The 23,892-nt window shown below is 38.0% G+C and overlaps 1 protein-coding gene across 5 annotated transcripts in view; it reads right to left on the bottom strand.

Moving 5' to 3' along the window:
• Nucleotides 1-11: 11 nt before the first annotated feature.
• Nucleotides 12-23,892, bottom strand: part of LOC127625314 (rap1 GTPase-activating protein 2-like) — a 73,354-nt gene continuing 49,473 nt past the window's right edge. For 2 of the 5 annotated variants that reach the window (XM_052100537.1, XM_052100538.1), the window contains exons 3-24: nt 20,191-20,226; nt 17,597-17,644; nt 16,609-16,641; nt 15,929-16,144; nt 14,599-14,702; nt 14,423-14,501; nt 10,683-10,736; nt 9,796-9,879; nt 9,426-9,526; nt 8,861-8,990; nt 8,062-8,217; nt 7,898-7,969; nt 7,635-7,721; nt 7,033-7,173; nt 6,690-6,836; nt 5,098-5,213; nt 4,655-4,753; nt 4,454-4,571; nt 3,222-3,324; nt 3,050-3,120; nt 1,623-1,663; nt 12-1,430 (exon numbers count right to left, since the gene is read on the bottom strand). In XM_052100537.1, coding sequence (XP_051956497.1) covers nt 1,655-1,663; nt 3,050-3,120; nt 3,222-3,324; nt 4,454-4,571; nt 4,655-4,753; nt 5,098-5,213; nt 6,690-6,836; nt 7,033-7,173; nt 7,635-7,721; nt 7,898-7,969; nt 8,062-8,217; nt 8,861-8,990; nt 9,426-9,526; nt 9,796-9,879; nt 10,683-10,736; nt 14,423-14,501; nt 14,599-14,702; nt 15,929-16,144; nt 16,609-16,641; nt 17,597-17,644; nt 20,191-20,226 — 2,004 coding nt within the window. In that variant the 3' untranslated portion in view covers nt 12-1,430; nt 1,623-1,654. Of the gene's footprint in view, nt 1,431-1,622; nt 1,664-3,049; nt 3,121-3,221; nt 3,325-4,453; nt 4,572-4,654; nt 4,754-5,097; nt 5,214-6,689; nt 6,837-7,032; nt 7,174-7,634; nt 7,722-7,897; nt 7,970-8,061; nt 8,218-8,860; nt 8,991-9,425; nt 9,527-9,795; nt 9,880-10,682; nt 10,737-14,422; nt 14,502-14,598; nt 14,703-15,089; nt 15,745-15,928; nt 16,145-16,608; nt 16,642-17,596; nt 17,645-20,190; nt 20,227-23,892 lie in introns of those variants that run through there. The other 3 variants (XM_052100539.1, XM_052100540.1, XM_052100541.1) reach the window with 3 other exon arrangements.

The raw sequence follows: 23,892 nt of genomic DNA, 5'->3' as shown, positions 1-23,892 counted from the left end.
AGTCTCTCAATCAAAGCCTATGAGGTCATAGAAGTTGCATGCATAATACTTATAAAATTAGCTAAATTACATTTATAATAGACTTATCATGTTTCACAGTAGGACATGTCAGGTATTTAATGAATGTCAGGTACTTAAATATGTACTCACAAATAGAACAGAGGTTTCTATATAATCAACAACAATGCAAAATACTATATTTTATTTTCCAATATCAACATTGTCATACAGAAACTTCTACACATGTAGCAGTACGATCAGAAATAAATAAACACAGCTCATGTAAGCAATTTTGACAGTAAGAAAACTTTTTTTAACCAAAGAACAGTAGAGTTCTCTCTAAAAGTGCAAGATGTTTCACAGTTGAGCTGTTTGTGACAATAAACGTTAGAATTCTTCACTCATCTGCATGTATTTTCCCTTACATAAATATGCACAAATATAAACAGATAGAGTGATTATTGATTTTCTAATATCATCATTCAAGACATTATCACTTTCAACAAGGGCTGAGTACTTCAAGTCTTTTTTAACAATATATGACATGAACTACTCTTCTTCTTTCCAGAAAAACAGTAGTGACCACCTCCAAACAATGCCTGATCTTAGGGCTGATGTTCAGGGATTGCACATTTTTTTTTTTTTAAAGATTAAAGAAGAAGGGAATGTTGTACCATCATGATTTACCACTTTCTAAAGTGCATTCCAGATTAATTTATGAATGACAATGTAAAATAACTGTTGTCACTACTGTTGTCAGTTTCATCAAGGTCTTCCCAGGTGTGTAGTTATATGTATTTTGTAAGTTTGCAAAATCTTGTGGAATGTTTTAGGTGCTAAAAAAAAAGATTGTTATTTGGGCAACTGCTGATCCATATAAAGTTGACATTTTTAGTAACACAAGATTAGAATGTGTTGCTGTTGACAGTGAAAGACATTCTCAAAATGTTTCACAACAGCCAATACAGCCATGCAAAGGGAAAATGCAGTCACAACACATTTTGTCAAAATTGAGCAATGACCGAAATCTCTGACCAGGATCTCTTGACTATGATCTGTTCTGTGACAGACGGGTTTACCTAAATTGTACTTAGATTCAGAGAAAACGGAGAGTGAAAATTGCATTAACTATAAAATCCACATAAAAAAAAAAATCTTTAAAGCCATTTTCTCTGTTTCAGTGTTGGTGTAGTTACTGTGTTTTGCCCTTGTGAGGCAGAATAAATATGCCAGATAAAGTCAGTACCAGATGAAAACCTGCAGAATCTCTGAGCATACAGGAGAGGGTGTTGATTCTGTGCTTAATATACTTATGTGCTTGTTCATGTGATATTGTGATTGAGCACAGGCTTGTGTGGTGTGTCCCTCTTAAATTGCCCTGCTTCATGGTGCTGACATGGTCTGATCTTCTGTACTGATACATTCCCTTTCTGATAAAACAGAGTGTCAGGTGTTAGCAGTGTATACCAATATAACAAAAACCTCCTACAAATAATAGGTTCCATAATTTGTGATTATGATTTAAGATTTATATATTTGCTGACAGTTAGGCCCCATTGTAATAGATTATGTATGTTAGGAACACTCCCATCCAAAAGACAAATTACTTGTAATATACTCACCATGATTCTGATCTTCTTTGATTTTCACTTTGTTAATGCCCCTGTGAAATTAGAGTTCCAAGATATCCTTTATTGGAAAAATGTCTTAAAAACCATGCTAATACACACACAAAAATTACTTTGTTGTCTAAATTTGTACACACGACTAACCCTAACACACACCCTAAAAATAGAAAACGTTTAGACAATTTTAGAATAAAAGTAGATATAAAAGTTTGTAGAAACAAACTTTGATGTTGGCTTGACAAAAGCTAGGTGTTGCTATCATGCCAGCAAGTTATAGCATATAGCTAGGCATTGCTTGCATGTTGCTGGGCACTGCTAACAAGTTTTAACATGAAGCTAGGCATTGCTAGCATTTAGCTAGGCATTACTATCATGTCACTAGGCATTGCTAGCATGTTTTATCACGTTGCTAGGTGTTGCTAGCAAGTTTTAGCATGTAGCTAGGTGTTGATAGCATGTTGGTATAATGTTGTTGGTCATTGCTAGCACGTTTTAGCATGTTGCTAGGCATTTATCTTCTGTTGCCATGTATTGTTATCATGTTTAGGCTTTTAGCTAGGCATAAGTAGCATGTTTAAGCATGTAGCTAGGTATTGCTAGCATGTTCTAGCATGTAGCTAGGCATTGTTAGTACATTGCTAGGTGTTACTAGCATGTTGTAGCATGTTGTTTGCATGTAGCTAGGCACTGGCAGCATGTTTAAATATAAGGATTTAATATAATGATGATAATGACAATTTGGGTCGTATTGAATAGAAAACTATGCAAGATACACTCTATGGCGCTGGAGGATTTTGAGCAGCCTCTAGAGTCGTAGCAGAGTGGTGGCAGCTTTGTGCATACCTTCATAGAAAATAATTGTTTAGAATATTAGAAAACACATGTCGTCTGCCAGATTCGTACAGTGTATGACCCCATTTGGGGTTCCTAGTTTGGTCTCAGAATAATAATAAGCTTAAATTGTAGATTAGTATGTTGGCTGTGTCAAGCCAACATAAAAACAGTGTTTGCATAAGTATCCTTTTTGTAAAAATTGTCCCCAAATTGTCAACTAAATGTGAAGAAACACCATGGACATTAGTCAGGGCATATCTTTAATTTGACTCAAAGGCTGTGAGGGATAGACATACGGTCTGTTCAATAAGTTGTACTTTTGTTTACCTTGGTGTTATTCAGTTGATGAAAAATTGAAAATATGTCTTTATATACAATTTCCAGTGGACAAAAAAAAACTCCTCAAAACATGGGTTTTGAAAATTAGACATGACCTAAGAAGACCCATTGAACAAACTGCAGATCTGTCCCTCACATATTTGCTTTCATTCGTGTTGACTTAAACATGCTGTCTACAATACAGAGGATCATAAAGAACAAAGTACTACATGAAAGTCATTAACAAGAAGGAATAGTAAAACTCTTACAGCAGCTGATTGACTCAGCCTATCAAAGCGGAACTTCAGATTTGATCTGGGTGAGGTCTTGTTCTTGAAATCTGTATAAATGGGGCAAATACAAGAAATAAGCTGTAAATACTGAATTAGACGTAGATAAGAACAAACACCAAACATGTCTAGAGGAAAGCATCTTAGATACCTGTTGGACTGCGGCACATTATCACTGGTGTTCCTACACTCTGCCCCTCTGTACTCAGAGAACCAAATACAGGTGAGAGACTGGGAGATATCTGGAGGTTGTTCTGAAAAAAATAAATAAATCTGGAGGTTGTTCTCAAAAAACGGGAGAAGAAAGACTTTCAATGCATACTTTTCTAGCAACATTACATAACTTGTAAAAAGTCAAGTGTGACGAGGAGGAAGGCCAGGCCGGGCCATGACTTTGCACGCCCGGCCTCCAATCAGACTAAACAGCCGAGGAGCGGGATAAGTGCAGCGGAACGCGGCAGTTCGGGAGAGAAAGAGAGAGCCACACACACACATATGCAGTGTGTGCATTTCATTAAACCATTATTTTGACGGTTCAGCTGGTTCCTGCCTCCTCCTTTCCCATTTCAAACTTGTAACAAACTTGTTAAAGAAATAGAAACCATAATATGAAAAATGTACCCTCATGTCCCAATTTTCATTACTATTTTTTTCTGTGTTCCACAGCATATGGGTTTGTAACATTTGTGTGAACATCTCCGGTTATGTATGTAATCTTGGTTCCCTGAGATGTAGGGAACAAGACATTGTGTCGCTGATGCTTATGGGAAAAATTCCTTTTCTCTGATTTCTGAACTCCTATTGGATCTCACCAATTCAGATGCAACTAAATTGAGCCAATGGCATTTGCGCCTGCTCAGCCAATAATATTGAGCGCGCGGCACTCTGCTGCTAAGCTGCCTGATAGTGATGTCCTTTAGCGCAGCTAGCTACTCAATGTCTCGTTCCCTACATCTCAGGGAACCAGGGTTACATACGTAACCTGAGACATTCCCTTTCGATTTCGGTCACTTACAGCGTGTTGCTGATGCTTATGGGAACGTATACGATTACACTGCGGTACTGGGCAAAGGACACAACACTCAACACTCAAGAGTGAATCTCGATGTAACTACCACGAGTGTATAGAGGGGCAGGACATGAGATTGCGTTGTACAGATACAACGCTTAGCTTATAGGAAGCATATAAGAAATCAAACTCGCCCTGACAGATCTGAAGAGGCGAGGTAACAAGCACATTCACATCGCTCAGTAGCGGGATGCTTTGCATTTAAGAGAGCTCCAAGTGGACCTAGTAGAGCACAGCCAGGTACACAGTCTGGTAGTGTAACAGCTGAGTTCCACTCCGGGAAACCCAGCGCATATCTGTACACATTCACTTACAGCATCTTTCTCCTCCAGTGTCTCTGGGTCTCCTGCAGCACTGCTGAAGCTGCTGGTGCTGGAGGAGGAATAAGAGATGTCTGGGTGACCATTGCTTTCCTTTAGCTTGAGAGGTGGTCTGAAGAGAGAGAAGACTGAAATGATGAACTAGTCTGATTATGCATTTAGTTAGCAACAGTGCTAAAGCAATAAATTAAGTACCTCTCATTGCTCATGATCTCTGCTGAGCTGGGGTTTAATGATGATTTAATTTCCGGTGACATGTGACCAAAATCTAGACTTCTCTGATCACAAAGGACACTAAAACGAAATTAAACACATAGAAATTCATCAGCTGTTTATCATTTTCTCCACAGTACCAGTGGCACACAATAACATAAACTGTAAACTTCTGCGACTTCACATCTAATGATTTAAATTCCAGAATTCCTACAAAATTACATACATCTACGATTTTATTCTAACCAGTCATGACAAGCAACAGGACATTATGTTGGTCACTTGTTTTGTATTTCTGTGGTAGATGAAACTTCAAATATCTTCTGCTCAAATGTGATTGTGTGACATCACACAGCAGTTTCGTGTTTAATGTGGACAGACAAATTCCTTATTGCAGGAAATAAGTTTTGCCATATTTGTCTGACCTGCGTGTGTGTCGCTCTGTCTGTCCATCCATACTGGTGTGCAGCCGTGGAAACAGTCCAGACCGTCTCTTCGCTGGGCTCTTCAAAGGAGATTTAGCACTTGACGTCACTGGAGACTGAAGGTTATATAAAAGTTGACAAAAGTTATATGCTTAATTGACAAATAGGGTTGTCCAAGACTATAAAAATTAGAAATCTTTTAAAAATTCAATTTTTTTTAAAAAAAGTTTTAGGTTCGTTTAAATGTAATCTTTGTGTTCATATTGGTTTCATGCATTTTTTTTAAATATTTATAACATGTGAATGACTTCAAAAATGTCAGGTGGTACATGTGAGAGTAAACAACTTAATTTTGTTAAGTGTATGAAAAACACATTTTCAATGTTTTTTGTTTTGTAAATATCATATCATTCATCATCATAAAAAAAAAAATAGCCTTTTCAAAATAATATAAAAATATCTAATATTTTTAAACTTCAAACACAGTCATGAGGGGTATTTTCTGTTTTGTGGTTTCTTTGTCACATGAAAACATAATTTGATCTGAGAATTTTACTTTGATTTGGTGTAAAAAAACAAAAAACAAAATGTATTAATCTTAAAAAAGATTAATCTTTTTTTTAAAGGTATAGTTCTCCAAAAAAATTAAAATTCTCTAATCATTTACTCACCCTTAGGCCATCTCAGATGTGTGTGAATTTCTTTCTTCTGCTGAACACAAAGATTTATAGAAGAATATCTCAGCTCTGTAGGTCCATACAATACAAGTGAATGGGCACCAACATTTTGAAGCTCAAAAAGCACATAAAGACAGCAAACAAGTAATCCATATGACTCCAGTGGTTAAATCTACATCTTCAGAAGTGATATGATAGGCGTCGGTGAGTAATAGATCAATATTTAAGTCCTTTTTGACTAGAAATCTCCACCTTTGACCAGCCCGACAAGTAGGTGGCGGTATGCATGAAGAATGCGAAACGCCAAAAAATAAATTTAAAAGTGGAGATTGATAGTATAAAAAGACTTAAATATTGATCTGTTTCTCACCTTTAAGTACTTTTAGAGCCAAGATTTAGTCACCATTCAATAGCGTAGTTTGTTCCTACAGTGCTGAGATATTCTTTCTATTTTTATTCTAAAAATCTTCTTTTACGTTCTGCAGAAGAAATAAATTTATACACTTATCTTATATCTTGAATGGCATTAGGGAGAGTAAATGATGAGAATTTTCATTTTAGGTGAACTATTCCATTAAGAAATAATAATAAAAGATTATTTCAAACTTCTTTTTTCAAAATTTTCAGTTTTTATTCGTTTTACTTTTTACTGTCTCCAAATGGCTACTCCATTTGGACATTTTTGACATTTCAAGCCTTAGAAAATACCAAAATACCAAAACGACTTTAACCTCAGAAATTGAAAACATTCAAATGAAAAATTATTTCATTAAGAATAACTTAAACTTAACTAAGTTATTGTTTGTTCAATGTGGCTGTTTTTAGGTGCAACTGTTACCATACCACCAAATACAGCTTATTGCCATAGTAAGTGGTATAAGTGTGTGTGTGTTTTGAACATAATAGGACACTCACAGAGTTCTTGGCAGTCTCAGTGATGCTGTGGGTCAGGCCAACCCCACTCAGACTGTTGGGCACGCCTCCTCCTGCTGTAGAGCAACGGCCATGTTTCTGAGAGCCCACCATTGTCTCCATAGAGTGACTGCGCACACGCATTGCCCGCTGACAGAAAGACAATGTGAGAGAGAAATCAAGAGAATGGTTATTTCAAACAGAGTATCTATTTTGTACTCTTTTGGGATATGATGTAACAGGATCATCTAGTGCACACCAGCAGAATTAATCTACAAAATCCATTCTGCAAGGTTCGAAATTGTTAGTGAGAAGAGGCTGATTAATTATCTGTTTGAATGTGAACCTTGATAGACTCCAGTATTCCTCCATGTCCTCCGTTCTCCATTCTCTCTTCATCTGCACTCAGAGGTTGTCCCAGCATTGCCTGTGTGTGCTTGTGTAATTCATTATGAAGGTTGTCCAGCAGTTCAGTCCGTGTTCTCTCCTAATACACAAACATATTTAAAGGGTTAGTTCACCCAAAAATAAACATTCTCTCATGATTTACTTACAATTATGCCATCCCAGATGTGTATAACTTTCTTTCTTCTGCAGAACTGAAATTAAGATTTTTACAAACAGATTTCAACTCTGTTTGTCCATAAAATGGATGTAAATGGGTGCCATCAGTCTGCTTGGCTGTTTGACGGTCCAAAAGGCATATTTATCATTTCGGTTCTGCTGAAGAAGGAAAGTCATGCATATCTGGGAGTTAAGTAAGTGGGAGTTGGCTTAAAGTTAAGTAAATCATAGGAGAATTTTCATTTTTGGGTAAACTAACCCTTTAATGCTCATTAAACATTCAGAGAATGAGGCAAAGCACAGAGGAGAAGATTATAAGGCTGTGTTGTCCATATCCACATCCACTTTAATGCAGTAATATAAGATGCTCCACTGTCTCTTTACCTCAAGCTTGGCAAAGCGGTTTGACCTGTAGCATGCCAACTCAGCATTGATCAGCTTGGTCAGCAGGAACTCTCTGAAATCTGGACCCTATGAAAGAATAGAATGACATGGCAAATATAACAATGATGCAAGAACAGCCCAGAGACCTTGACTAAAAAATTAAAATTAAAACCCAGCCTTTAATAAGCAATTCAAATGTGACCTTCAGAAAAACTAAAAACTAACAGAAGCAGTCTGGCAGCTGTAGTGGTGTACCTGTTTACCTTTTTGAAGATGGGTGGATTAGGAAGCGGAGGGCCGAACTGTGACACATCTTCGCGCGCTGTAACAGATACCTGCACAACAGAATTAAAACGTAATGTATGGCTGGATGAGTAAATGATGACAACATTTTTATATTTAGTGTGACCTTGATTTTTTGACAAACCTTGTAAGTGGTGTTATCTGTTCCAGGGTTTTCCACCTGAACAATGATGTAGGCATGGAGGAAATTGGAGGCGATCATGTTAGGCACAAAAGGTGTGGCCTCCTCTTGGAACACTACAGCCACAATGTCATTTCCTATGTGCCTTTTCCTTTGGAGCTATGTGCAGTGAAGAGAAGCATAGAGGGAGACATATTGCTGTGTGGTATCAATACTGCATAACTAAAAGTATGTGAACACCTGAATAACACACTCATATGTGCATGTTGGGCATTTAATTTAAAAATCAAAGGCATTATTATCGAGTTGGTCCTCCCTTTGCTATTATAACAGCTTCCACCCTCTCTTCAAGGAGGTTTACCAATGGATTTTGGAACATGGCTGCAGGAAGTTTGCACCAATTCAGGCACAAGAGTATCACAGTGACGCACTGATGTTGGGATGTTGGGTCAACGTTCCAATTCATCCCAAAGGTGTTCAGGTCTAGACTTTGTTCAGATGTTTCCACATCAGACTTGTATATAATTTCTGAATGGAACTCACTATAGGGCATTGTCGTGAAAATGGCCCTCCACAAAGTGTTGCCAGAAAGTTGGAATCACGCAATTATCTAGATTGTCATTGCATGCTGAAGCACTGAGATTTACCTTTACTGGAATTACTGATGTCTTTATACTTTTGGTCATCTATTGTATCTGCCAATCTAAATCTTGTGCACCAAAACAAAAATGTCTGAAGGAAATCAGCATGTCAATCGTCCCTATGGTGGAATGACTGTACAAGTTTAAAGTAAAGTGAGTACCTGCTGCATGTCTCCCTCTGTGTAGGGCAGCTTTGTGGAGATGTGAAACATGAGTTCCTGCCCCCTGAACACAGAGTACACAGACTGAGACCCTGTCTGACCATGAGACACATCCAAACCACCTCGAAACCTGAATTAGAAAAATATTTGCCATTAAAAGAACTGTTGGAGTAGGAGACCTTTCCCTTTTAATGAATGACTTTTATTTCTTCTGTCGAGCAAAATAACAAAAAGGTGAAATTTTATCATTTATTTGTAACCACATACATGGATATATTCTAATAAAAATGATGCATAATTCATCCATTGATAGATTGTTCATCTTGTTCGTGATCTGATACATTGAGCACTGCTGCAGGATGTGTATTTTTGTTTTTATTCTTCAAAATGTTACCTTTTGTATTGCATGGAAAAAAAGTAATACAGATTTGGAATGATATGAGGGTGAGTAAAGGTTGACTTGAACTACTCCTTTAAGGTCATTTACATATTCATCAAACATTATAAGTAATCACAATCAAGTTTTCTGATATGCCTTTTCCAGCTTCTCTTTAACGTTGTTTACCCTTTAAAGTCCTGCAGCTCTACACAGTCTCCCAGCAGTCTGAGGAACTCTGCAAACGCTGGAGTCTCCTCGCTGTTGCAAAACAACTCCTCCTCTGAGGTCTGTGTGCAAGAGAGGCTATCAGAATACTTTATATAACTGCATGATGGAGAAAACAGCCGGAAGGCAGTGTGAAATGATAACAGGAAATAAGAGTTAAAAATAATGCATATACGGTGCGTAAGCAAATTGATTTATTTAATTGTGATTAAGATCTATACAGCTTGATAATAAACCTTCTGTGAAAGTGTCCTTGACAAACTCAATCTGACTGGAGACCATTTTTTATATTTATAGTGGTCACACATGCAACATGAATCAATTTGCTCACCTGCCCAAACCTTTGGTAGATGATGCCGAATTTAAAGGTGTTGTTTAGCTCATGCTCATCATAGTTCACAATTAATTGGGAACCCTGCATAAACAATGTTCAGTTAGAGATTTTTATCATAAAGAAATACAGATGTCAAAATCATTCCATAAAACAATAATTGCCATAAGTTTCCTAATGCAATATATTGTCAGTTTCTGCTGATGTACTAATATGATGTTTATCAGTACTTTGAACCACTCCCTCATCTAGTTTTAATAGAACCTATAAATAATCATCGCAAAGCAGTTTTTATATATTAAGCCATCTTACAAGTGACTACTGCACATGAATACTTCCTTTTATGAAGCAGCTGCCACAAGAGCTATTGCATAAAACAGAATGGTCATACTTCTGAAATCTGCAATAGGTCTTTATCTGACACATCTGTATGTTAAAGTTATTTAATGTTAAAACAAACACAAACCCTCCTTATCCACTCTTTAATGAACTACTGTATAAAAACAAATCTACAGGAAAGCACCATGTAACAATAAGCACTCTATAACTAAATAAAAATATACTAATAAAAAAGTATTTGGGCACTTAAGCCACGCAAAAATGCCTGAATGTTGCATTAGATAACAAAATACCAAACCATTTCTCAGAACTAACTTCAATTTTCTGGGCTAATTTTGCTATTACTTATAAACAACTGCTCTCAAAGTCATTTTTAGTGGATGTCGTACGTCATTTCCCCTCAAGATCACATAGTTGTCCTTGCAGCATAACCAAATGGTTTAGTTGACCACATTAAAGGTGACGTTTGTACATTTATATGTTAAAATGCACTACAATTAATAATAATAAAAAACAAAAAAAAACCTGATCAACAATTGTGAACTTACCTTTGGGTACAGCACAGGACTAAACCTCAGACCCACAATATCTTCACAAAGTAGCTATATTGGGTAAGACATTACATCACAAAAAGACAAAAAAACATTTCAAGATGTCAACAAATCAGACCAGCTAATGTTAACTAATTTAATTTGGGTTTCCCCATAACGTTGCAACTTGTACTGTAAAATCATTTAAACTAGCATTGCATTTAATTTTACGATGGCGTAATGCATGTTTCCCAAATCAGCACATAGATTGCTTCTAATTAACCATATAAAACTGTTCATATCAAATTGAATACATGATTCCTAAAGCCAACACATCATCAACTTGATAAATACTTTTCTGAAATTCTTGTTGTATGCAATGCACTAGATGTCTACTGCCTCCTGCTGAAAGTTTTTGTGCTCTTCTGGAAGTAGAAGACTGTGGCAGGGCGGAGGGCGGGGCCGGGTCGTGATCCTACACACCCGGTCCTGTATTAGGCTAATCATGCCTCCGTGAGGGTTAAAGGTCGACTGCAGAGGATCGTGCGGGAGAGAGATGTCCGTAATATGTGTGTTTGTGTCTTCTTTTAAGTTTATCATTAAACCATTATTTATATTATCAAGCCGGTTCTCACCTCCTCCTTTCCATTGATCCCTTTACACTGGTGCCGAAGCCCGGGAAGGAGGAGGGATACGCCATAGTAGAGTTCTCGCCACTACCGTCCACCCCAACGGAGCAGCTGCGGCCATCTGCCGGGGGACGAGGAGCCCAGCCGCCTGAAAGAGGACGATGGCCGCCAACCGTGAGGGGAGAAGGGGCTCCTAGCCGACCGCCTGAAGCGGTCAGGGCCGCTGCCAGGGGCGCAGGAGTCGCCTACCAGCCGCTGAAACGCAGCGGGGTTTAAGACCGCCGACCGCGACCGGGGAGGGACTCACTGCCGACCGGCTGGAGCGAGAGAACCGCTGCCAGGGGCGGGGAAGACCCCTTCTGTTCCCCGAGAATGCGGCGGGGTGTTCCGTCCACCAGGGGCTGGAGGACTGCCTCGGATCCACCCGGAGAGGCGCGGCTGTCGTCCGATAGAGGGTGGAGGAGTGGCCGAGGAACAAGCTGTGGCGTATCGGAGAACTTTTTTTTTTTCATCTCTCTCTCCTCTCACTCTCTCACGGTCGCTCTGCGTTGGCCTTTTCCCTCTTTTACATTTTACAGTGTTTTTTTTTTGGGGGGGGGGTACTACACTATAATTATTTCTGTTTCCCTCCCCTTGTCCCCTCCCTCGTTCTCTCAGGCTGGGGAGCCCCTGGCCTGACGTACACCCCCCCCCCCCCCCTTTCTTGGGGGAGGGCGTGCTTTACGTCTAGTCTGCGGCAGGTCATCCCCATCTACCTGGACGAGGGAGGGGACAAGGGAAGGGAAACAGAAATAATTAAAATGGGGGGGGTACTTCATGTAACGGTGTAGTATGTGGCAGGGCGGAGGGCGGGGCCGGGTCGTGATCCTACATACCCGGTCCCGTATTAGGCTAATCATGCCTCCGTGAGGGTTAAAGGTCGACTGCAGAGGATCGTGCGGGAGAGAGAGATCGTTTACGGACATGTCCGTCATGTGTGTGTTTGTGTCTTCTTTTAAGTTTATCATTAAACCATTATTTATATTATCAAGCCGGTTCTCACCTCCTCCTTTCCATTGATCCATTTATAAAGACATTCTGTGCATCCAAAACCACACACTTCTGCACTATTCTGTCATTTTTTTAGTTTAAGAAGTGGGAGTAGTATGTTACCACTGAAAATGCAACTAAAAGAAGTGTACTATGATTACCCGGATGCAGGGCTGTGCTAAGCCACCCCGGGGCGCTTGGCTAGCACAAGAACATTAGCTCTAGCTCATTAGGCCACATTATTTTGAATGATTTGAACTTGGTTGATTTCCCCTGAAGAATGTAAACACTGGATCTGTAGTGCTTCAGTTACATGTCAACTTTTAACTGCGTTACTGCTTGACTTTAGGATGTGGCTACCTGTATTAAGTTGTTTAGCGGCAAATTGACTAGTTTTTGCAAATAAGTGTGTCTGTTTTCATTCATCTGATTAAAACTATTTTTCTTCACCTTTTTGCCACTTATTTGATAAAATATGGAAAATATTACATTACATATGGGGCTTGGTGATGTTACGACTGTAATCTGTAATTTCTAGAGTTTGGTGGTGCCGGTCGTACAGAAATGAAAGAATTCATATTAAAATTATTATTTGATCTAATATATACATTTGTCTATATATATATATATATATATATATATATATATATATATATATATATAGATATAGATATATATATAAATATAAAATTGTATTTTTTTGTGGGACCAACAATCATGCCATGGTCAAAATCACTGAGATCATATTTTTTTCCCCATTCTGATGGTTGATGTGAACGTTAACTGAAGCTCCTGACCTGTATCTGCATGATTGTATGCACTGCCCTGCTGCCACATGATTGGCCAGATGGGCTGGTTTGAGTATTTCAGTAACTGCTGATCTCCTGGGATTTTCATGCACAACAGTCTCTAAAATTTACTCAGAATGGTTCCAAAAACAAAAAACATCCAGTGAGCAGCAGTTCTGCTGATGGAAATGCCTTGTTGATGAGAGAGGTCAACAGAGAATGGCCAGACTGGTTTGAACTGACAGAGTTTATGGTAACTCAGGTAAATGCTCTGTAAAATTGTGGTGAGAAGAATAGCATCTCAGAAGGCTATTCTGTGATGTGAGTTGGTGCTGTTTTGGTGGCACGAGGGGGACCTACACAATATTAGGCAGGTGGTTTTAATGTTGTGGCTAATCGGTGTATATATATATATTAAGATTTAGATTTTAGGTAAAAAAAATACAAAATAAAACAGCTTTTTACTACTATTTTTCAAATGTCAGCTTTATAAACCCAGCTTTATAGGGTTAAGAAGAACTTAAGTCCATTGTTACAGGAGCTGTCCAGCCCAAAAGTGCTGAACTGAGACTGAACCTTTGGACCGTTGGTTACATTTCTGATAGGATTAAAATGCACATAATGGGCTTATGAATGGTCAGAGGCTCTTGTTAATTTCTGAGAGTTTTTATGTGCTACTTAGAAAATGATGTTTTGGGAAACATATCCATAGAGATTAAAATAATAGTTCACCCAAAAATAGAAATTGTCTCATCATTTACTCTCACTCGTGCCTTTCCCAGATGTGTATGACTTCCTTTCTTCTGCAGAACACAAACAAAGATTTTAAGAAGAATATTTCAGTTCTGTAGCTCCATATGACTCCAGTGGTTAAATTCATATCTTCAGAAATGATATGATAGGCGTGGGTGAGAAACAGATCTGGTCAGATCAAGTTTAAGTCACCATTCACTTGCATTGTATGGACTGACAGAGCTGACATATTCTTCTAAAAATCTTAATTTGTGATCTGCAGAAGAAAGAAAGTCACGTTGAACATCTGGGATGGCCTGAGGGTGAGTAAATGAAGAGACAATTTTCATTTTTGGGAGCTATACCTTGAAGTAATACTTATGCGTGACTAACGTTCTTCTTAGTGCTTTTGGTAAAACAGCTGACATATAGGTAAAGAACTGTGCATAATATTAAGAAACACTTATGACTTTTAGTTCTGAAATATTTATCAATCAGACTTCAGAGTCTGAATTGAATTTGAATTTTAAAGGTCAGCAGTTAAATCCCATGGACTATCTCTTGAAGTCACAATCATTACCTTGGCCAACTGAAGGACACTGGGGAGCTCAGTCAAACCCTTCAAAGAGATCCTGTCATAGATTGTTTTTGATGGAGTCCTAAATGCAAAATAATTAGATAGAAAAATGCAATCAAATGTTTCAGAATGTGCCAATCATGTAATTGCACATAAGGGGGTGAAAGGGCTGTTATTACCTGAAAATGATGTGCAGGTATTCTTGCTCCTTCACCTCCTCGTGTCGGAGGGACAGCACAAGGTTGCCGTGGTTACTGGCTGTGCAGTAGAAGTTCAGATGTTCCTGAAACCGGCAGATAAGGAAGCGTTTTAATTTCCAAAATCCCATTGTGGACATAAAATGCAGTACGTTATCAGCACTGACTGCTGATAATCACAGCTCTGATTTTTGTTTGAAGTGATCACACACCAATATTTACCCAACCCTTTGTGTATCAGTCAATTTATGTGAAATACCATCATATTAAATTAGGGGTGTCTAAAGCCCCCATACCTGTGGTAAAATCACTGTAAAAGAACAGACTCGAGTGGCTTATTGCTTTTCTAAAACACAATGATAAAAGACAGCAATTTTCAATATTGAGTTACAGTACATTTATTATTAAAGGTGGGGTATGTGATTTGCAAAACGGCCGGCAGATTTTGAAAATACACAACTCTAAGGTCCTACCTTCTCTCCTCCAACGCTGGCCCTGACTCCACCCATTCGAAAAACATGGACGCGCAATCATGCACGAGCGAAAACTCAGATGCGCAGTGTTCTAGCAGTGTTCTAGACTCACTAGTCAAACAGTGCATTCACCTGTCAGACAATTTTTCAGAGCAAATTGTTGACACAGCAGGAGGAGGGGGTCGCATACCACTCTTGAAAGCTGTAGAGCTGATTTTCTCATAACTGTAAAAAAAAAAAGAACATCGCCAGCCCTGGCGTCTGTACAGCGGTCTTCTATTCAAAACAGGATTCATAGAAATGTGGAACAACCCCACTAGCACTATAAAAGCTCTATTCTCCATACATAAATACAATCGCTTCCTGTTACTGGGTCACGAGCTTTGAGTATGCGCACGAACGGGACACGCGCGCCAGGGTGGTGGGGGGAGGGGGGCATGGTACGACCGTTTGATTGACACATTTTCTGTCCAATGATTCTAGATGGTCTTGAAAATGATTGGCTGGAGTTTTTCGAGTCCTGCCCGTTCCACAGATGATTAAATTGCTTAATTTTCATTTCAGTGCTTCTAATTTACAGCCAGTAAGTGGGTTAGGAATAGGATTTCAAGTTATTTTGAAAAAATGGTTAAAAAAGAAAATCACATACCCCACCTTTAATAATGATTGGAAAAAATAGCAACATAGTAACTTAATATAGAATGTACGGACACAGGTGTACGTTTTTAGAACTCTTTCAACGTATTCGATCATGGCTCATCCAAACAGAATTTACAGTCGTAACTATCCATTTTATAAATATGTTTTCACTTTTATTTGTCAACTGATTGAGTTCTCACCCTGCCCAGAAAGTGCTTGCGGTACGCGCGAATAGCAAAGTTACTCTCCAGTCTGTAACCAAACTCTCCAGAATTCCCTCCCTCTCCATCTTCTTCATCATCATAGCAACCATTCTCCCAGTTTGAAATGGTAGCAGGGGCCTTGGGATCTTCTATCCAGTAACCCCCAAACTGAGGCAGGATGACCTGAGGATACGGCTCACCCCGCTGTAACACCTTTGATAGAGCAACCAGACAATTAAAGAGATTGATTTACACTTCAAGAAATAACATCTGCTTCTACATTAAATCTCACATGAGTCATACCTCACATAAAGTGCTTTAAGGACCTAAATGTTAAAGGGTTAGTATAAGGGACAGTTCACTCACTCACCAAAAAAAAAAAAAGATTTCACAACAAAGAATACTCTTAAACAAAATTATATATATATATATATATATATATATATATATATATATATATATATATTACGTTTAAAGAAATTACTTCATTTATTATTTTGGAATTTTGCTATGAAAAATGTGTAAATGTGTAAATCTTAAAAATAGGCTACAAAATATTTTTTTATTTACAGTTGGCAGAATTTTATTTTTATGGGTGAACTATCCCTTTAATATATAGTTACAGATAAATGGATCAATATACAGGAATTTGGTGTTTAGGACTTTAATTTTTGTACCTCTTCTATCCGTGGGTATGGAATGTAATCATCCTGGAGAGGTAAAAATAGTATCAATGACTCACAAGGTAATGGTACAAATTGGCATTTTTCTTTTAAATGACACTTGTGTCACGAAGGCATGCTTGTTATGAGGCATATGTCAAGCTCGTGCATACACAATATATGAGAGATGACATGCAGTCCACATGACATGCTTCACAGTCATGCTTACAACAAACATTATTCTGTGGCTGTCTGAACAATCTGAATGAACATGAACCATCTTCAGTGGTTGCTTTTATTTGTTATTTTGTTTATATGGTGGTTATGAAAATAAATATTTTTGAACTAAAATCACACATTTGCTTTGTTTTAGTTCTTGCAAGGTGAAAGTCCTCAAACATGCGGGTTAAGGTTTTTCTAAACCCCTAACCCTAAGAATTAAATTCCTGTAATCAATTCAGCCCAAACTGTACAGATTCCATTCAAACTTAATTTGCTTGACAATTTCAGCTTAGATAGATAGTTTTAGATTTTGTATTTTGGGCTGTAAACTTTACAAATGTAAAATTACCCAGATGAAAAATGTATTTTACTGTAAATGCTGATCCACAACGCAGGATGCTATTGCGAATTACCAAGGCTTTTTTACTTGCCTCACTTTCAAAACTTCCTTTTAACCAGCATTGCCAGAAATAAACATGTTGGACAACCAGCAATTTTAATGGTGAACAACATGGCTATGCTGATCCACCAGCTAGACCAACACCAAACAGCACCAGAATAAACCAGCCTAGACCAGTATGGAAATTATTTTTGCTTCATTCCAAGCACTAGTATTTCCTTCAGGAAATACAAATCAAGTTTATATATACTGTATGTGTATATAATGTTACATAGTGTAGTGTTTCAGCCAATAATTTAGCAAATTAAGAAAATGCAGTTCAGCTACTAGTTTTCCCAAAAGCAATCACTGGGCTTATTTAATTTTTTCATGCTCTCTGACCTTCATTCTTTGTGGGCTAGGCCTTATTTCCTCCATTTCAGAAACGTGCTAAGGGTCAAAAGATTGTAGGGTTAACACCTGACAGTGAGAGTCACAGAACACATTCACTACTGTTCTACTATTACCTAAGCTGCTTTTACAATTTTAGCAATTACAGTAACTATTCTTGCTGACAGTGGAATTCTTTTTTTATCACAAGAATAATTCAATGATTTTGTTCAGGATAATGACTGTCCATAACATTATAACAGAGCATAGTGCATTTATATGTAAAATACAAACCTTTACATGTCTCTGATCACTACTTTGTTCAATTCAACATGACTCTCCATTCTACATTAAAACAGACTCCACCTTTGGTTTCCTTTCACCGTAACCTCCGTTCTCTTTCACTCTCTCACCTTTCCACTGCTGTCTCTACCTCTCTTCCCACACAAAATGTATTTTCCACCCTTGATGTAAACACTGCCATAGACACACTAAGCTCTACTTTAACAACCTGTCTAGACAACATCTGTCCTCTCTTCTCAAGGCCAGCACGTACTACACCACCCAGCCCTTGGCTCTCTGACGTACTTCGCGAACATCGGACTAACCTCAGGGAAGCTGAGAGGAGATGGCGGAAATCTAATGATCCAGCAGATCTAGGTAAGTATCGGTCTGTGCTTTCAACTTTTTCAGATAACGTTGAATCTGCAAAAACATCCTACTACCACAACAAGATCAACAGCACCACAGACACTCGCAGCTTGTTTAGAACATTCAACAAACTTCTCTGCCCTCCCCCTCCAACACCTGACGCATCACTGAAAGCAGATGTCTTAATTTTTTACTAGTACGGTTACAACCATCAGCAATACATTCTCAGCACCTCACCCTGTCAAACACCCATCTCCTGTATGCAACTCCTCTGTCTCTATGTTCTCTCCTCTGACCGACACTGAGGTCTCTAAACTCCACCTCTCCAACCACCCCACCACCTGTTCCCTTGACCCCATTCCTTCTCACCTTCTCCAGGCCATCTCTCCGTCCATCCTACATGCACTGACACACATAATTAACACATCTCTACTTACAAGCACTTTTCCCTAAGCAGGCTTGAGTAACTCCGCTGCTGAAGAAACCAGCACTTAACCCCACACAAATAGAACGCTACAGACCAGTCTCTCCCAACCCATTCAAGGCAAAAACACACGAAAGGGCAATTTTCAATCAAATCTCTCATGGATTTCTCACAGAACAAGCTGCTGGATGATCAGTCAGGCTTCAAAAGTGGACACTCGACCGAGACTACCCTGCTGTCTGTTGCTGAGTAGCTGAGACAGGCAAAAGCTGAATCCAGATCATCCGTCCTGATTCTGCTGGACCTTTCTGCAACAATCCACACAGTCAACCATCAGATCTTCCTCTCCACCCTCTCTTCGCTGGGCATCACAGGAACTGTGCTTGACTGGTTTATTTCCTATTTTATCTCTCTCGTAGGTCCTTCAAGGTAGCCTGGATAGGTGAGGTGTTCAAGCCACAACTGCTACTTACTGGGGTAAGTAGCATCATTCAGTCACATGGTTTCTCTTACCACTGCTACGCTGATGACACGCAAATCTAATTGTCTCTCCAGCCCAACGACACCGCAGTGACTGATCAAATCTCTGCCTGCCTGGCAGACATCTCGGCCTGGATGAAGGAACACCACCTGCAACTTAACCCAGCCAAGACCAAACTTCTTTCCAGCCAACCCTGCTGTTGAACACAATATCACCATGCAGCAGGGTGCAACTACAGTAACGCCTTCCAAAACGGTCAGAAATCTAGGGGTAACCATTGATGATGAGCTAAATTTCACAGATCACATCTTAAAGACCGCAAAATCAGGTAGATTTACACTCTACAAAATCAGGAAGATAAGACCCTTCCTCTCTGAACATGCCACACAACTTCTTGTTCAGTCACTTGTCATAACTAGACTGGACTACTGTAAAGCTCTCATTGCAGCCCTCCCTTCATGTGCAATTATACCCCTGCAAATGATCTAGAATGCAGCAGCACGTCTGGTCTTTAATCAACCAAAAAGAGTGCATGTTACACCACTCCTTGTCTCTCTTCACTGGCTGACGATTGATGCAAGTTCAAGGCTCTGATGCTGGCATACAAAACAGTCATTGGGTCTGCTCCAGCATAGCTAAAATAATTTCTGCAGAGCAACATGCCCACTAGAAGCCTGCGGTCAGCTAAGGAACATCGCCTTGTGGTACCAACACAAAGAGGCACCAAAACACTCTCCCAGACTTTCGGCTTCATCATGCTTGTGTAATGACCTTCCCAACTCCATCCGTAAAACTGACTCACTTTCTGTCTTCAAAAAATTGCTAAAAATCCATGAGCACTTAACCAGTCACAAAAAAAAAAGAAACAAAAAGACATTTCTTGTTGCACTTTCATCTGTTTAGAATACTATTCTGATGCCAGTGAAACTTTGAAATATGGCACATTTCGTACCACTGCTCCATGATTAGCTTATGTTTTCCATGAAGTCGCTTTGGATAAAAGTGTCTGCCAAATAAATAAATGTAAATGTAAAATATTTCAGTTCTTACCTCCATTTTGTCTAGCACATCAAAGAACTGAGTGGACTGTTGAAAAAGAAACAGAGGTCAAGATAGAACCAATACAATTTTATTTAATTCCAGTCTATAACAGGTCAATAAAAAGATCAAAATCGCAATCTGTGAGGGCGAATTATATATCTTTGAAATCCCTCTTGCATTTACTGTATATAAGAATCACTTCTGCTATTGTAAATGTTTAATTTATATTCATACCTATAATTAAAAAAATTATATTTAATTATTATATCATATTATATATATATATATATATACATAACATTATCATATTATATATATATATATATATATATATATATATATATATATATATATATATATATATGTGTGTGTGTGTGTGGCAGCAGTGAAATGCATAAAATCATGCAGACACGAGTCAGCAGCTTCAGTTAAAGTTCACATCAACCATCAGAATGGGGAAAAATGGGATCTCATTAATTTGACCGTGGCATGATTTGTGGTGCCAGATGGGCTGGTTTGATTATTTCTGTAACTGCTGATCTCCTAGAAAATTTCACGCAAAACAGTCTCTAGAGGAGAGACTAAAAACTAAATGTTTTTCAATTCGGTTTGTTCTGTGCAAAAACAGTTTTTTTTCTGAAGTTCCGCAGCCTCCTTTCCAAAAGGTTACTGGTTAGAACAAAATAAAAGAATGGTTAATAATGTTAAGGAGTGGGTGAAATACCAATTAGTGTTGCCAGATCTCGCAAGAGAAACAATCAACCTGGTCTGGAAAAACAAGCCCAAAATAAACCCCTTGCCTCACCAAAATGAGCCAAAATAAGCATATAAATATTTTCCTGTGTGATGGATTTATCAGCATAGAATTCATAACAAGTCTATCTAGTCTCAGCCAGATATCAGTTAAGTATCATTTTAATTAAAGTTCTGCTTCTCAGTCAAAACCCAGAAGCACCAAATCTGTATTAATGCATCATATCTAACAATAATTCAGTGATGACTTGGAAACAACTGAGAAATGTACATTTTACCTCTCATAATATTTTCCTTGTATCTGGATTAACCGTGCATGTACAGTAATATTATGCAATATCAGGTAATAGTTTGTAGAATTATATGTAGTTGTTAAAAATGTCTTCATTCAGAGAATGCGACATCCACAATGGGCAATTGGGCAAAGAAATGTGTGATGCTGCAGTTTCCTTTAGGGTCAAAGTAGAAGTTAAATTCTTTTGGTCAACATGAAGTGGTGTCATTCTAAAAAAAAAATAACTGTTATAAATCTTTTTGGCCTTTAGTTTCATGAAAAAATTATCGGAAAAAAATTAACCGGTAATAACCGGTTACGTTTTTAAAAATAAATTTTTCACTCCGGAAAAATTGAAAATCACTTTGTTCCTGTTTTCGGTTATGTTCTGCAAAAAAATTGGTTCATTTTTGTTTTTCGTTTTCATTTTCGTTCCTTTAACCAGTTTTAATCCCTGCTCTAGAGCTTACTCAGAATGGTGTCAAAACAAAAAACATCCAGTGAGCAGCAGTCCTGCCTTGTTGGAGAGAGAGGTCAGCGGAGAATGGCCAGACTGGTTCAAGCTGGCAGAAAGGCTATGGTAATGAATTTAACCTCTTTGAACAATTTTAGTAAGATGAATAGCATCTCAGAATGCACAACATGTTAAACCTAGAGGCAAATGGGCTACAACAGCAGAAGAACACTTCTATCAGTCAAGAACAGAAATCTGAGGCTGCAGTGGGCACAGGCTCAGTTAAAGACTGGAAAAACGTGGCCTGTTCTGATGAATCTTGATTTCTGCTGAGGTACACAGATGGCAGGCCACTGCAGCCTTAGTTTTCTGTTCTGTCTGGCTGACAAAATTGGAACCTGACGCGGCCTTCTCTGTTGTAGCCCATCCACCTCAAAGTTTGACATGTTGTGCATTCTGAAATGCTATTCTGCTCACTACAATTGTATATGGAGTTTATCTGAGTTACCGTAGTTTTTCTGTCAGCTCAAACTATTCTGGGCTGCATTTCCCAAAAGCATTGCAAGCTTAAGTTGATTTAAGAAACTATTGGCTCCCAATAGTTTCAACGATCAAATTGGCTTAAAATGCTTTCTATTCTAAGTAAATTCTAGAGGCTGTTGTGCGTGAAAATCCCAGGAGATCAGCAGTTACAGAAATACTTAAACCATCCTGTCTGGCACCAACAATTGTGCCACGGTCGAAATCACTGAGATCACATTTTTCCCCATTCTGATGGTTGATAGGAACATTAACTGAAGCTCCTGACCCGTATCTGCAAGATTATATACACTGCACTGCTGCCACACGATTGGCTGATTAGATAATTACATAAATAAGTAGGTGTACAGGTGTTCCTAATACAGTGTTTTTTAATCGCTTTGGTACAATTTTCACATGCAAGTGGTACGTTTTCAAAACTCTTAGTACAAAACACAAAACTGATTGGAACAAAGCTAGTTATTTGTTCAAAACCAGCAAATACGCTTTCATCAGGGTTGTACATATTTCCTTTCATATAATCACTATTTCAGAACGCAAGATTATTTTGAAATGTAATGAGAAAATTTTGTTTAAACAACCAAACACAACAGAATGATCTTCTATCAATTTAGTAATTTGATCAATCTGTTCATTCTGTAGCTAATGATGCAAGATACATGTTTCAAATGAATCTTAAAGATGTTTTTACAGTTGTAAAGTCACATTATGAAATACATTTACATTACCTGACCAAATTTAAAATACTGTAAATTCATAATGCCTGTAACATCAACAGCTGTTAGGACTCTTACTGTTCCTGAACTTAACTAACTTAAATTATACACTATGACTAAAATGAGCAGGTGCATGTATTATATATTCTTTTGCTATAGATACAGTACACTGACTATCGATTTGACCGATATATGTATGTATGTGTATGTATATATATATATATATATATATATATATATATATATTTTTTTTTTTTTTTAACCGGTATTTACACTTTTCTACTTAATTGGTTATTGGTTTTCTTAAAATCAGTGCTATATCAAAATCTTTAACAAATCTCAGTTTAGAAACATTTCACATTGTCATAATTGACTTTGCTTGTTAACAATAATATTGTTATTGTTATAATTATTGTTATTACTAAAATATTCATTTTGTTTATTATGTTTTTATTGGTGTAGTTGTATGATTATTTGGATATCATTGTGTCAAGAAGCAGAACTGAAACACTAATTACAATTCGGACACTTATACATTAAAATAATCTGTATCTATAAAAAAACACAACATCAATTAATCTCTAGTTCTAGCTCTTCTAAAGAGTCAAGACAGATCACTTAATTCATTTTTCAATAAAATTGGACAATCAGCATTTAATTTGATACTAAAGTTAATCTCACTACAAATGTACCTCTTAATAGAGAACCGCTTATTTTTGCCTTCAACCCAGCTCATCTAGATATACACACATTCACATAGATCAGTCAAAATCTCCATCTCCAATTTCATTAAGTGTGATGCCTTTGGCAGTTTTCTTTCCCATTCTGCCTCCTTTGAGGAACACACTATCTAGGGTATGAAGTCTGCATTCATGGTTTACTGAGTAAGCAGGGCACAGTCATGGTTACTTTTTGCTGGGCTCTTGTGTCTCCACAAGAGTGGCATGAAAGACACCAATTGAGTCAATAATTAC

The sequence above is a fragment of the Xyrauchen texanus genome, chromosome 31 (assembly GCF_025860055.1).
Source record: "Xyrauchen texanus isolate HMW12.3.18 chromosome 31, RBS_HiC_50CHRs, whole genome shotgun sequence".
NCBI classification, from domain to species: domain Eukaryota; kingdom Metazoa; phylum Chordata; class Actinopteri; order Cypriniformes; family Catostomidae; genus Xyrauchen; species Xyrauchen texanus.
Note: the sequence above shows the minus strand (reverse complement) of the source record. Positions and strands in the feature narration are given on the sequence as shown.